This window comes from Cynoglossus semilaevis, chromosome 11, assembly GCF_000523025.1.
Source record: "Cynoglossus semilaevis isolate Cse_v1.0 chromosome 11, Cse_v1.0, whole genome shotgun sequence".
NCBI classification, from domain to species: domain Eukaryota; kingdom Metazoa; phylum Chordata; class Actinopteri; order Pleuronectiformes; family Cynoglossidae; genus Cynoglossus; species Cynoglossus semilaevis.
Window position 1 is genome coordinate 10554288 of NC_024317.1, and position 15856 is coordinate 10570143.

The 15856-nt window shown below is 38.3% G+C and overlaps 1 protein-coding gene across 1 annotated transcript in view; it reads left to right on the top strand.

Annotated features, from left to right (window-relative positions):
- The window catches only part of LOC103386273 (contactin-4-like), a 695358-nt gene that overhangs the window by 86395 nt on the left and 593107 nt on the right, over positions 1–15856 (top strand). Inside the window, exons 10-11 of the mRNA XM_025060316.1 lie at positions 1915–2044; positions 4473–4623. Of these exons, the coding sequence (XP_024916084.1) occupies positions 1915–2044; positions 4473–4623 (281 nt within the window). The remainder of the gene's footprint in view (positions 1–1914; positions 2045–4472; positions 4624–15856) is intronic.

A 15856-nucleotide genomic window follows, 5' to 3' on the forward strand; every position in this document is an offset into this window, starting at 1 on the left:
CTAAGCATTATGGAAATTTCAGCACACCGAGCTAAAACACAGGATTAGTTTGTGATCTTTCACTAAAGACAGTTCACCTCCTCTGAGCTGTCTTCATCAGAATCAGCAGTGATGGCACTGTAGGAATTTGGACATTAGGGTTGGGCAGAAGAAAGGAATGAGATGGCAACACCTGACATAGTTGCACAGAGTGATGATTAATACTGCAACAAAAAGGTCCATAGACAAGACAGGTCCATAGAAATAAAAGAATATTTATGATTGAAACTTTATTTGCTGCATTAAACATGCTACAGTTATCAATAGATTTAGTTAATCAAAAAAATTAAAAAAATGGAGGAACAATGTTTAATTACATTTATACAGTACATTACATATATATTATGTATATAAATATATATACTGTATATATANTGATTGATTGTGTGAGTGTGTGTAATTGTACCAAAAACTATAAATTGTGTAGTGTGTGAACACGGCTTTACAGACACTACAAGATGTATGTTGTTTATCTGTCACCTAACAGTGAGTTATTCTACAGAGCGTCTGGATGAGGCAGGATAGATTTTCCTATCACTCTTTCTGAGAGTGGAACTGAGTAAAAAAAAAGAGTTTTACTGTTTCCACAGTTTGTCATAAAGGGAAGGAATGTGTTTTTAATAATGCAAAGCAGTTTGTCCAGTGATTCTGCAGTAAACTACAGCAAAGTTCTTGGTACTCCCAACCACGTCTTGTTAGCTAACTTCTATCTCAGCTTCCTCAGACGCTAGAGTCTGCTCTGCCCCACTTGTACACAGCTACAGTGTTGGGGGTAAATTCAGCCCAGTTGAGGCTGAGGTCCAGTGGACGCCGGTGTATTGGTTATCCTCAGCATTGTTGACCTCCTCCAGCACAATAGTAAACATGGCATTGTTTCCCCCTTAAATTCATTTTTATCTGCCTGTTCCCATTTAGGATCAGTTATGTTAATCCACAGAATCGTCCAGCTAATCGCTGTGCTCCTCAACTGCCCCATCCAGTGGAAGTGGAAAGCTAATAGCATCCCACTTCCACTGCAACGTTTTCCTGTGATGCATGTCATTGTTATAACTTTGTAATTGTCGTCTCCTGTTACACGTAAAAAACAATCTTCACATTACTTCCTCCAAGTAAAGTTAGGTTATTAGGGTTTTAGCTACAGTCTGTCGTCACTAACAAAAACCAACCTTTTGGTCGTTCCTTCTTTTGTATTTGTTACCCTAAATTTGTGCTCTGTGCCCTATTTCTGAAGTCAGAGTCATTCATTTGATCCTTGATTTAAGTCTGCTATTAAGGACAATGAGTTTCTTTTTTCTTCTTGCCAGTTAAACTCCTGAATTGAGGACTATATTTTTGATGCATTTTAAGTATGAACCAATTTTTATGGAAATTGGTTTTGTAGATATTAATTTGATGGTCCTGACGAGCAATGATCCTGCAGAGGCAGAAGATTAAAAAAAAAAGAAAAAAGAAAATGCCAAACAGGTAGAAATTCAGTTCAGGACTACACCAGGCACACGACATTTAATATGTATACTGCTTAGCTATCAGGAAAGCAATTTACACATTGCAGTATATAGCTCAGATGGAACAATATTTCCCCTTTTGCCCCCCCACTCGCGCCCCCATATCCCCTCCTCCTACCGAAGGAGAAGCAGGCCCCACGGTACAGTTAAAGATATAAATAGAGCACGGTTTTATTTCACTCTCATAAACATGCAGATTGATTAGGGTCATTTCCTGCCAGCCTACATCCATCCACCCTGGCCTCACCCTCCATTAGTGATGAAAACTAAGATTTATTGCCAAGTCTGTCACTTTCACACTATAATTCACTGTTGCACCGGCTGACTGTTTTTTGAAGCATATTACGGCCATGTTTTTTTGTGTTCACAGGAGAGGGTGCAGGTTGCCAACGGAGTGTTGTCAATCAGTCGACTGACGCTCTCAGACACAGGGATATACCAGTGTGTGGCAGGAAACAAGCACGGCGAGGTCTACGCCAACACTGAGCTCCGAGTCATTGGTAAGTCATTTGACCAAAGCCATTGTTTAATTATTCAAAACTAAATGATCACAGATTTGCATTTTGCCTTATATCTTGGGAATATCTCCCAAAATTTCCTCCATGCCTTTATTCAATATTTTTTAAAATTACTATATTTTCTCAGATAGTCCTAAGGTCATGTAATGGACATTTCTGGGATAGACAGATAGTCTATTATGAAAATGTCCATTAGCTTAAAATGCACTTTTTGAAATACTGCCCCAAGCTTGAAAGTCAGTCCTTTTTTAGCTGCATTTTTCTCCTGTTTAAACACAATGGTCTCTCTAGACTTGATGATTTTGATTTGCTGAATTTGAATAAGTGAAAGGCGACAGCCATAAGTGAATTAGAAAACTGATTACAGTTCATTTTTCTGATTGAGGAACCTTCCAGAGTCTTGTCCTGTGAAAAAAAACATACTTAAATCAAATTAGCAAAACAAATTGATTGCAGTTTTGTGCCAACATTTCTGGTAAATGTGTTTACATAGAATATCCATCCATGGTTCTGTGCTTTGATACAAACAGACATTTCCATCCTCCTACTATCCAAAAAAAACAAAAAAAAAACAGACGTGGAGCTTCCCTTTCACTGCTTTTAATGGCAAAGATAACATTTCCATTAATATGATACATGTGAGTTTTACTGTCTTATTAAATATGCAGTGTATTATCGAGGTCAAGAGTAATAAAAAGGGGGTAAATTTTACCAATGGCACTGCATGAGAGTATAAATGACAATATTTTGATGGATATCTTTGGTGACCTGAGGTATTACTACAGTTTGACTGCACTCATTACTAGTACAGTAGCTTCAAAACCTGGGATTAAATGAATGGCCAACTTACACACAGCCGTTGGTTATATCATAAAGCCAATACTGACAGGTCACAGTCTTATAAGTGACATCACTGCCAGTTTCCACACACGGCGTTGTCTGTGTTTGTTTTGAGTTTGCTGCCCCTTCTCCTTCCGGTCAATAGCTGCACATGACCTCTGACCTCCAGGTTATTGGCCCTTAATTGTAAAGCATTAATTATAGGAAGAATGTGTCTGTCTGACAGTGATGTATGCCAGACCTGCTCCGTTGCCTAGCGTTGCCCATCTGTTCTGTCAAGCCTGTCACTCTCCACTGCAGGCTGCCAACAGCCCTCGGTGTTCAACCTCCGACATGTTTTCTTCTGATCACATCACTGATTAGACTCGGGCTCAGTGCAGCTGAGGATACATAGAAGTCAAAGTCAAGAGGGAGCCTTTAAAAAGGGAACGTCAGGATACTGACTCAGACAGTCCTACTGCTGAGCTGGATCTCTTCCCTGACTGGCTCGGGAAAAGTTTTATATTTAATTTAAAAGGTTAATAAACAATAAAGTTTTGCCGTTGTCAAAGAGAATTAAATAGGGGATAGAAATGAGTCCACCTTAAAATGTCTAGTTTTCAACAGGCTAGGTAACATAGGAGTGGACAGATGTTCGCTCTGTTTAAATAGTAATTCTGTATTTGAACAGTCCAAAACCTGGTCCAGGACATTTTCAAAAATAACCTTAGTAGTATTGTGTACTCTCTACCATCACTGCAGTATAGAGGCCAGGAGGAATTTTTCCCAGAAAAGCTTTGCAGTTTGTCAGAAATGTTGCACCGTCCATTAGACAGTAACACCGTTTCCTCTGTATTCAGCTGGAATTTGGTATTCATACCAAAAAGCATCAGAGCTTCAGAGTTCTTTCTTTTTCGACAATGAGTAACTCAGAATCTAGTCCTACTGCAGTGGTAACTAAAATAGTTAGTGAATATCCAGGTACAAAGCTGAAGTAGTTGTTTACAGTTTCTTCTGTCTGTGTTTTTTCTGTCCAAAACACACTACTACATTAAATTAAACACACTACATGTGATTTGTTGATGGTTGATGGTTTAACAGTAAATGAAATTTCAATTAAACATATTAGTTGTCTGGTACTAAAATGCTCTTATTAGATTACAACATTAACAAATCAGATTTCTAGCTCAGGCAGATGAACATTGACTCGTGCATTCTTTGTAACTAGATAAAAAATCTACAAAAGCCAGACCGACGCAATATTACAGTACATTCATAAAATACAAATATGAAAAGAAATCTCAAGCTTCAGCCATGGGAGTAAATATCACCAGTTTTCAAACTCACCTCAGTGTCTCAGAGTGCATTATAAAGTGCTTGTAAAAAATGAAGGATTACTTCCAACCATTGAAGATGGCGATAATCACATAATCAAAGCTGAACACCAGCAGCAGGTTCCTACTTTCTATACTTTGGCCCAAAATAAAAGTTAAAAAATAAAAAATTACATTTGTTTGTTTGTTTGTGTGTTTAGCTAAATCAGATATAAAACATTTTATATTCCGTCTTTAATATGCTGCTCTTGTTTCAGCTGTTGCCCCAGATTTCTCCCGCAATCAACTGAGGAGCCAGACGCTGGTGCGGGTGGGAGGAGACGTGCTCATCGAGTGCAAACCCAAAATGTCTCCTTGGGGGGTGATTTTGTGGCGTAAGGGCAACGAAGCCCTCAGAGAAAGTAACAGGTAAGTCAACTTTTGCCACACTTTGCTGAACTTTCTGCTGGTGCTCTCATTATTCCAGCCTGGAGAGAGTTGATGGGTATTAATCTAGACACGTCTTTATGCTAAACAAGGCTTCTGGTGCTTCCAGGTGTAGCATCCTGTAACAATCTGAATGAATCATTGGTGATGTTGCAAAGCTGGGGAACAGGAACATACCATATTAAAATGAATGCCTGTTGTTAGTGCACTGGTGTATGAAGGTGCCATCAGAGATTGTCTGGGCCAAATTAATGAAAGAAAGTATAATCAAATGTTGTTTTATGTTGAAAGGCTCCCACAAACTCTCCTGTGTCGTTGAAGTATTTGCTGTCGTTCCTAGACCTGCCATACACAAGCCTACTTTTCTCTAATGTTATGGCATTGGTGGGGAGTGAACTTTTGTGCCTTTGGTTTTGAAATGGAATAAGTCACTCACTCTTTTCTATCTATTCTTTTTTCAATATTTGGATCCTGAAATTTTGACCAATATTGGACAGAAAATGATTCATCTGCATAGCTTAGTAATAAATACAATTAAAAAAACTTACAATAGAAAATGAGATAAGATATACAGGAAATCCAGAGTGCTGATCGAGCTGTTTGCAGCATAGCATGGATAAAATGTTATTGTGCAGATTCTGACAAATTCAAGTTTCTGAGGAAGACAAAATGATCTCATCTTCCAAGAGATTACTGGTCTATAATGTTGCAAGAAATTATAAGGAATTAATTTTTTTTTTTTTTATCTTCCTTCACGTGACATTTGGACCAGTGGCTTCACTACGGTCACACGGGTGTCACCACTCAAGCATGACTTCGGTCTGACAGCAGGCCTGTGTGCACACTGTCTTGTCTGGCTTTGCATATATACAAAGCGGTGTTTGTTGCTTGTCAAACAAAGTGGCGTGGAATTTGCATAGTGGTCTCGCCTTTGGTGCCCTTCACTCGTCCTCCTGCCCTCATGTCACACTCCGTGTGAGCAACTGAATCATGTCGTTTTGTAAATTTGAATTTATACAAACCCGATCTACGGAAAACTCGATAAAGCTTGTGATAAATGTTTTAAAATCTCAATCAGACTTCTGTTGTCCTTTCCTTTAATAGAACTATTCCATATTTTAGTACCTGATTTTTTTTTTGTTCTTGCCCTTGTACGTGTAGCATTATTACCCATTTTTGATGCTTAAAAGATATGAACTAGTCTACAGGCAGTGGCCCTTCTCTTTATCATGCACCAAAGATTTTATGTAAGAGATGGATGTGGACTGTAGACAGTCAAACCCAAAAAGTCCTAAGCACTGAACATTACCATCCTTACATTCCTGAAGGGAACTCATCAGGGGTTAATAACATTTAGTCTTTCTATTAAAAAAAACCCACTGCTGAATATTAAGGACAAGCTCATGCATTAGTAATGCCTTGCATTTTTCAGATACTACACACTATGGCTACTAATTTACACCATACTATACCAGATGCTGGCATTAGCATTTCCAAAAAAAGTGATGAGATTGACATGAGTTGTTGAAACTTCTGTTTTTTTATATCCAAACCTGTCACAAAACCTGTTAATGTCAAACTAAAAATGTCGCAAAATGTGACAAAATGTGACAGAAGGACTTTTTTTTATCTATTACTAGCTCTATCTGTCTTTTTGTCCCAGGTGTCCACAGTGTGTTAGGCTCATCAAACATTTAAATATTCATTTAAAATCATAGTTCCTCCACTTTGCATTTGTTCTTGTGCATTTTTCTTCATTCAAAATATCTCAGATTTTACCAAAGTGTAGTCCAGCTATCTTTCTTTGGAATCTTAACATGGCTTGCCCCTGTGTGCTGGTGCTTTCAGTTTTTTGTAATTGTAAATCACCTAATGACCACCTGCAGTTAAAAAAAAAACATTTTATATTTGGCTTGAAGCATTTTACTGGTAGAACTTTTTATCATGTGTGAAGTTAAAAATTCAATATATTTTTTTGTTACAAGTTTTACTTATAGTTTAATGGAAATCAGATTCTTGGTTAGTAAAAAACCTGATCTAACTGAATTAAATTTGTTCCTGGCCATCTGTGCGGCTCTTCTAACATTAAGAAGAAATAGATTGGAAATTAAAATCCCAGCTGTTTTATATGAAAGAGGACATTCATTCTGTTATGATGTAAAGCTGCATCAAGTGAATAAAAAAGCCTAAACTAAGTACTTTTATTTGAATATGTTGCTTCTATTTCTTTTATTCTTCTAAGGTCTAAGGTTGATCACACGGAGGTCACCCAGAGAGGTCACCTGGACTAAGTCTATAAGCCTTGTTGATGAAACACTTTTCTTTTTAACCTTTTTTTCCTTAAAATTGTTAGTCCTTGTAAATTACAGCCAGCCACTCTTCCAGAGTTCCAGTAGTTTGGGGGAGTCTTGTACATCAGACGTCTGTGATTATCAACAACCAACAGTACATGTTGATAATAGAGTTTTGTCAATGTTTTAAACCATAGCTTCGGTCAAATTAACTAAGTAATTGAAGCCTGTTTGGTGAGGGGACCTGTGACCAGAAGTGTAAAATCGTGGGCGCTAGCTGTGACTCCCCTTTCGTTCCCAATTGATTTCCTTAATTGCATTAGCTCTCTACAGTGGCTATGGCCAACAGAAACTAGTGTCACCAGCTGTGTGAACTATCTTCACAGCAGCAGAATCCACTTTTTTCCTGCAGGACCCCGGTATAGAGAGGGGACGTCTAATCTACCCCCAACAACCCTGCAGGGATGCAGTTTCGATGACATCAGGTGGAAAAAAAAGCAGCTGAGCTGAGCAGGTCCTGCTGATGAGAGTGTAACTGTGTCATGTCAGCCGTGGTGCAGGGACTTAAAAGAAAAGGAACATGACATTTCAATATGTCACTCGCAGAGAGAAATCAAGTCTGGTGGGCTGCTCACACCAGAAGTACTCAATCAAATGTGCCTTCTGGAGCTGCCGTGAGATGAGATGACACGCTGATGTTGTTCCTTACTCAGTCAAATGCTGAAGGCCTTGAATATTAATCTTTGGTAACTTTGCCATTCATGCAAATATTTGCACTCGTCCTTTAATTCCGGCAAAGACAGTCTTTGTTGGTTGTGCTTCAGACAAATCTCTGTCACCTTTCTATGAAAATACAGTGATGCTGCAGGCTGTTTCAGCAGACGCATGATGCTTTGTCCTTTGTTGAAGCTCTATTAAAAAAGGATGGTCAGAATCCTTATGTTGTTATGTGACACATCCAAAAAAGGGTTCAAAAAGGAGTTTCCAGGAACATCCAAATATACCTTAAGGTGAACTACAGGATCTGATTGTACGTGGGTCTCTTCAGTAAAAATGCCATTTGGTCTCCTGCTGTGCCATAATTAAGGTGCTGTGAAGACGAGGTGTAGGAGGAAAGTGCTAATCCTGCAGAGAACAGAGAAAGCTAATGGCTACCAACTAGAACAGAAGGAAAAACAAAATGTCTGTATTAAATGGTAAAACTGACCCTTATGAAGTCAGTGCTGTCTTAGGATTATACAGAGAACACTTTTCTCTTCTAAACCATCAATTCATAGAGCCCTGCCTCAAAGCATTAGATGTTTATTTTGAGCGCACAGGGATTGTTACTCTATTGCTGCTTTATTTGATAAATGTGTGCCTTTCAGTATTGTTGATGAGGTTTTGTAACTCATACTTAAAGTTGTGACTTTTGGGACCATTTTATTCAATATAGTTGTAAGGCCTCATACTGAATCTTCTTTAGCAGAAAAATAAATTATGTAAAATAAAATTGCACGTAGGGGAAGATAAGTGATGTCACTATCAGGCAAACATTTCCTGCAAATATTAATATCTTTTTAGTCAGTCCAGTTGGATCTAACTCAGTGCCCTTTAATAGATTTCCATTTCAGAGCTTCCAGCTAACCAGCTTGATCCAGGTCAAAAGCTGCTAAACTTAAGCCTTAGGGTAATGGTAAAGAGGAGGGCAACAGTACCTTCTTGGTTTCAGTTCTGAAGAAGGCACTTGGATAAGAGGTGAAACTTCTTCAAGAGACCTAGACTGTCCACTTGTCCTCTATGTAACTGCTTTGGATAAAAAAAAATGACCTGAGTGACGAGGACACAGATGAGACTTGGGGTTCTTTGGTCAGCGACAAATACTTTGTGCAAACTAAGAAGTTGTGGCAGGATTTTTTTTTCTATTATTTAATTTTCTCTAATTCTTCCTCAACCACATTTTTCACTCAACGTAATGTTAAATGTTAGAAAATGATCACAGATGCTCGTCACCTGTGGCATGATATGGAGAATGGCTTTGGATCTAATTCTCATCTGGTGAAATGCTTTGAAGCTACAATAGTATTTACATCTACATTATTTTCGTCTGTCTCTGTGGTTTTATTTGTCTTTCTCTGAAGGGACTTTCAACAGATTTCTAAAAGAAGTTCACAGTGGGGAAAAAAAGCAAAGAAAAAAAAGCACAATTCTAGCCACATATTACAATATAAAATTGGCTGTATTTTAAATCACCATGGCCGTTCAATTCCTGTCTTTAACTCTTCACAATTGTTCTTTTTCTTCCTCCCCTCCCCTCCTGTCAAAAACCCATTTGCACAATCACTATATGTGTGTAAAAATATGCAGCAGTGGCAGTTGGTGCAGTTATTGTGCACTTGGTAGCAGAACAGCGTGAGTGACATCTTAAAACATTCTGGGTACAGGGGCCTTGTTTCCAAGGTAACGTTTGTTCAATGATTTCTCACCTTTTTTTTCTGCCCCAGATTAGTGGTTTCAAACTTCAAAAGAGTTTAAAAGTAGTCTCAGCGCAAATAGTAACACGAGGAAAGAAAAACAACCACAGGAAGTCAAATTAATTAATGTTGGTTGATAGCAGCTAAACAATTCTGTTTATAGAAAAATGTATTAAAATGTGTTCAAATGAATGTGTTAATCCTGTTAATTAATTTGTGAAGATGGAGATATTTAAACACGAGGTCAGAATGACTACAGCATGTACTGTATATCCAATAATTCCACCGTCCATTCCAAATATATTTCACTCTAATTTGCAGCCCATTGCAGGGGAAAAAAAATCTTTCAAGCAGCAGCAGTTATGACTTATATGTCCATCAACTCTATAAAAGGAAATTTAAAGTTATACTTTTCATTTTCATTTTCTTGACAATTTTTTGCACATTTATGGATTTTAATTTATCTCAATTAATCATAATTAATTCCAGGCATGATTAATCAGGATTAATCCACAGAAGAAAAATGTAATGTTTGACGTAATCTGGTAGCATAGAAACAATATTGGGATTTTAAAAAATTACTAAATAAATAAATAAGGATCTTCTTCTGAAACTGCAGTCCCTGGGTTCACCTCCGTTCCCGCTGTTGTTTGGCTACTGTGTCACAAAGTTTATAAATACCTGACAGAATGGTCAGAACTGTGCCATGTTGATTTATTCAACCTTTTCATGCTTATGTGTGAGTCAGCATCTTAACTGTGTCAAAGTGGAGCAAAGGAGCCCACTCCGTATATGGACTCGAACACAACCTCCATGACTTCATCTCTAAAACGCTGAGTCAGCTACTGGTGTCTGTGTCACAGGGTTTGTACCAAAGAACAGAACAGTGCACACCATTTGGTTTAATAGTCCAAACGGTTTGATTGTCCTTCCATCAATGTTGCTCACACTTAATTACCGGACTGAAAATGTCCTGGCAACAAGATCAATACTCGATCAGACAGATGTTGGTGACAGCGTCATACATTTGCATCTTATTCATCGAGACAATAACTATTTTCTCTCCAATTAGTGGTAATGATGGCTGTTTCTCGTCTATTATGTAAGTGAAGTTTTAAAGCAAAGTCAGGAAGAGAAATACTCATTGATTGAGGTATTTATTTACATGCATTTAAATATACTTTAATGACACTCCCTGGAATATTGTAGTCTGTTTAAAAGACATTGTCTATTGTTTGGTGCTCTTTGAACCATGGAAACCTAACTGTTGGAAAAGTTAGGGAATATCCCTGAGGGAAAGAAAGTTACTTATTTTAACTATTTATATGAAATGCTGAAATATTATAGTAAAGAAATAGAAGTGCTGGTAGATCATGAGCAAGTAAAAAAAAGAAATCATCATTTTCAGGTCAATGTAAAAGCTGCAATATTTGCATTTTTTTTTCTTCCATCTTCCTCTCTTTGTCCACTGACGCTGTTGAGGATCAATAAGATTTTAATAAGGGTCTCTTCTAATGTCTCAGGATTTGTTATGTCGCCTGGAATGAATAGGCTGTGGACTGAAACAGATGTATTAACAAAGGTGGTAATTAAATTGTGTGTTTGAGTGGATCGGTGCTGCTATTTCACTCAGTCGATTCTCATGGTGCATACAGTTCGTCTCCTTAAAGAAATGCTGTTCATTGTGTTTAAATGACATTTAACTTTCTCTATGTATTATATTGTTTTCCACTACTTGAACATTTAATTGAACAGTGAAGTGGAGTTCTGATTATGTGGCTGCAGTACAGACAGGCAAATTCCACAGATAAAGGGGAATTCTGAGATGTTTGCAGAGATTTTGCCAGAACCTTTTCCACCCACCACATCCCATGTACTTTTCCCCTGGATTATTTTTATCTCGAGCACTGGACCTGATATCATTTTTCAAAGTGGGAATCTGCCAGCGCAGCATGAGTAATCCATCTTGGTTCCTCTGACAATTTCCTGTGGAACATGTGTGTGCTCTTTATCCCTGTAGGGACACCTCAGCACAAGGGAAGAGATGAATATCACCGGCAGAGGAATAAAGCAGTAGAGCAATTTGTGATTAAAGGAATCCTCTGCCAGTACACACACAGCTCTCCTCCACTGTGCAGTCATAAACCCGTTCTCCTTAGAAATGCAATTACAGACGCAATCTGACCGTGTTCCACAGACGAGCCTAAAGATGTTCTCAATCAGACTGCTTCATTAACACACCTTACTATAAAAATGCACATTTACATAACATTAATTCACAAGCGGATCATTGGCTGTGTGTGTGTCAGAGAGAGTGTGTGTGTGTTTGAGGAAAAAGTATTTTAAACACGCTCATCTTTACATAAAACACAACAATATCCTGATTCTGAGGAGGTGTTTTCTTTCCCCGAGTGCTTTTTCTATTTATTTCCAACATCTGTTTTGTATGTAATGTTATTCATCACAGCATTATGAATATTGAAGCTCACCTTTTTTTATTTAAAAATAAATTCACCACTCCTGTAATGGGAAATCCTGCATTGAAACGGCTCTAGGACTGTTAGTGTTATACTGAAGTGCACAAGTGAATAATGCATTGCTGTATCATCAACAAAGGAAATGCCAGGAAAGTCAATATATCCTGGCTGTTACATTATGGTAATACACACTGAGGCAGTAGTGGTAGTGTTAGTGTGCATTTCATACAACAAGAGATTAATACTTTCACCGCAGCCTGGCACCTCTGTCCCCTAGCTGTGTTTTTTTTTTATAACGCAAACATATTGCCAAAGAGGCTCTAATGCTAGCTGCTGCCCTGGAGGCCAATGTCAAAACACAGTGAACTACAGGAAAAGACATTTCAAGCATTGCCTCCCATGTGCTCCAGTAGCATAATATTCTGAAAAACAGATGGTATAAGTAAGGTAAGAAATAAGAGAATGTGAATGTATTTGTTTCTATCATTTCAATTATTTGTCCTCGGGTTCTGATTTACTGTAGTCTGTGTCAAAACACACTTTTGAACAAGTGAGAGTCTACAGAAGGGACGGCTTGATATGACTTTTTCATGTCCAATACCGATACTGCAACTTGAAGTATCTGCCGATACCATTATCAATCTGATACCGTCTTTTCTAACCCAGCATGCTGCTGTTGCTGAGGCGATAGTGCCCCAGTCAAGTTGAGCATTTGTGGTTATGGATCAGACAAGTTATAGGGTGTTTTTTTGTTTATGTTCCATTCTGAAATTTTGACAATCAGACTGATACCAACCTGAGTACCTAATCGAGCCGTCCCTATTCCGCAGTATGTTCACATTAGGTTTTTAGCTTGTATCTGTTTAACTCAACGGTCTTAAAACCTTAGCGCTGCTGCCTTCACTGTCATCTCATTAAAAGAGCTACATCCAAGTAATACTAAAAATGAAAAGGTATTTCGTTTGTTTTGACTAACATAAATACTGAAATATCTGTTTTTAATGTCCGTATGACAGAAGCTGATTGCACAATGACTGCACTCATAACTATTTTTATGATCATGAAACCCTTCCTCTGTATGAGTAATACTGCCAAAATGAAGCGTTACTGTAAACCGGCCTATATCGTAGCAATAAAATAGTACACGGTACACCTAACAGCACAAGACAACACGCAAATAGAATTCCTTCTTTACAGAGCGAAGAGTTGTTTTCAACATGTCTCCCATGTTTGGGGTACACAGTATATCAGCCTGCTTGGTATGTGAGACACCTGAAATGGTTTGTGTCCGGGCCAGATCCATGAAGGGCACTGTGTAGTAACACAAGACATTGCTGTGACAGACAATGTTGCTTAATTAGGAGTGTATTAGGGAGTTCTTCCCTGTAAGCTAGTAAAGCATTGTACCGTGCAACATTTAGACAACAGCTGCCAGCAGAGGAAGTTGTTGTTTTCTACCAAGTTGGTCAGAGCCATTTTTTCCCTATGTGTCTTGTCACACATGCCTTTGTCTTCCCTTTTATACAGACAGAAAGGAATCTGGTTCAATCTTGCAACTTTATTGAAAAATGAACTGTTATTTTTTTCGATTGATGCCACCAAAAAATACTGTCAGATGGAGAGAAAAAAAACTACTAAGGAGGGAGTTGTGCTTCTTTTGTATACTTGAATGAGTGTTTCATTTATCTACGCTCTGCCTTGATGCTATATTATATATGCCTATTATAAATGCCTTTTAACTTTTGTTTTTTTCATATGGAAGAGAATGATCCTCTCAGTGTTTCTGTTGTTTTGCATTGTTAATATGGATAAATGTAAGATTCAGAAGTGTTGTAACATTAAGGAAAATATTTTGTCTTGTGACAATGTATGTGAGTTTGATCACAACTCAACAACATTGTATAGTTTTTATCCCTAAACCGAAAGATTAATGTGTGAACGTGGTATTCAGAGATGGATTTTTCAAGCTGGTAGATTCAAGCTTTGAGCATTAAGGACTCATGCATTAGTGATGTGGTATTGACCACTGAGTATTGAAAAGTCACAGTGTCAATAGGTTGATGGGCACCAGTGTTTGTGTCATCTCATTAGAAGGCAGGTTGCAGTTTCCACCTTTAAATAATAATAGTACCTGCACAAAAGACACAAAGAAATCTTGCAGTTCCATCAGTGTTAATAGAAGTAGTAGTACTTCAGATGCTGTAGTATTCATAGGAGCAGCGCTATTGGTTACAAAGACCAAAACTCCCCAGATTAGCCTCACACTCTCATCACTGTTTCCGGAGATAACGGGCAGCAGAAAATGGAGACAGGTTTACACTAGCTTGTTTTTCGTCAGGGTTTGACTCTCAACCTAATTAGAACCAATTAGAACGCACGTTTCAACATTGTGTTAAACTTGGCTTCATTTTAGTGATTATCTTTTCTTGACCCATCATTTGACCATGAAATGTCTCTGATCATTCGCTGCAGCTAATGATCCATGTGACAAGGTGAGAGCCAATGGTACAGCTCTGAATACAGCACACATCAATATCAATTACGCTCTTATTGGAAGATCGTCCAAAGGTAAATACCCAGGTGTCCCTGTTTCACCAGCCTCAGTCGTTGGCTTTGTGCCGTGGAGGAACAAGGGCGCCCCTCCTTTGTTGTCTTTAATTGTCTTTTACCCTTGGTGTTGAAAACTTTACGAAAGAAAAGCCCTTCTGTTTCATCATGATGCTGCATTAAGGCGTCTGACAAGTTGCACCGTAGTTGCATTGCACTTGGCAGGTTTTAGTATAAGGAGTCAGTGCTGCACAGCTGGGCTTGAGTTATGCCGCTGACAAAGCCGTTTCTCTCCAACACAGTGCACTGTTGGGGACCTGGGAAGGGACAGCCTTTCAATTTATCTCTTACATGGCCCCTCCACTTTTTCCCTTAAGCACCGCAGGGTCCTGAATGCAGTCAAGAGCACAGAGTAACAACTAAAGGGTTGGGCCCTACTGTTTGTTCTGGCTCAGAGTGTGTGTGTGTGTGTGTTGTCCTCATCTCTTTTCACCACATTACAGCCTCTTGCCTCAGACATTTGATCAAATGAAAGTTAAAGTTGGGTTTGTGAGGGTCATTGGCATAAAGAAGATTAAATGCATTTGTAATGATGATACAGTACTTTACCAAGTATTTACAATCACATACCATACAAATATGTGTATACTTTTAAGTGTGTATATTTTGTGTATACTTTAAAAAAGTTAGCCAATGTTTACTCTTTACTCTTTACTTTCTATTTTTCTAACTAGGCAGCTGCAACGCTGTAAAGTGAGAAAAATTATGCATTGTGTGTTTGTACTAACTATTTAAAAAGGCAAGAAAATGTCATGGTAAATATGAATAAATATTTATTTACCACAAACCAACTACAGCTCAGTTGGTTTGTGGTTGAATTGTTTGCTGTGTTTGGTGGCACCTTGGTCCCCTCTGAACATTAACGTTGCCTCCTGTTTGCATGTTGAGTTTAAGAACCAGACCCCCAGCCTACCCTTGTGTTCAGAGTGGTACTGGGAAGACAGACATTATTATTTAAGGCTCCAACTGCTGCCATTATAAAGTCACTCTACATTCTATACTCACACTTGTTCAAAGCCTCAGCTCTCAATGCACCTTTTTTTCTTTTTTCTTTTTGAGGTTCTCATTATTAGGATCGTGACAACTTTCCCTTTAAATGCAGTATTTATCAAACAGATCAGAGGCAAAATATTTATGAATGAAACATCAAAGGTCTCCATGTGCTTTGGATTTCAAATGAAGGTGACAAGAGGAAACGTCTGCACCTGTCTTTTTTTTTTTAAGATAAAATCAAGGTTTCTCTTTGCACAGGGCTTTTTGTTACCATTTCCACTTCACTGTGCCCACAATAGCTGCTCTGTGAGACAGTGCTTGTGTCTTTCATCTTGTCACTGATTTGGGAGGATCAACACCATGCACCCTCTCTGTCCTATCGCAGAGATTTGAT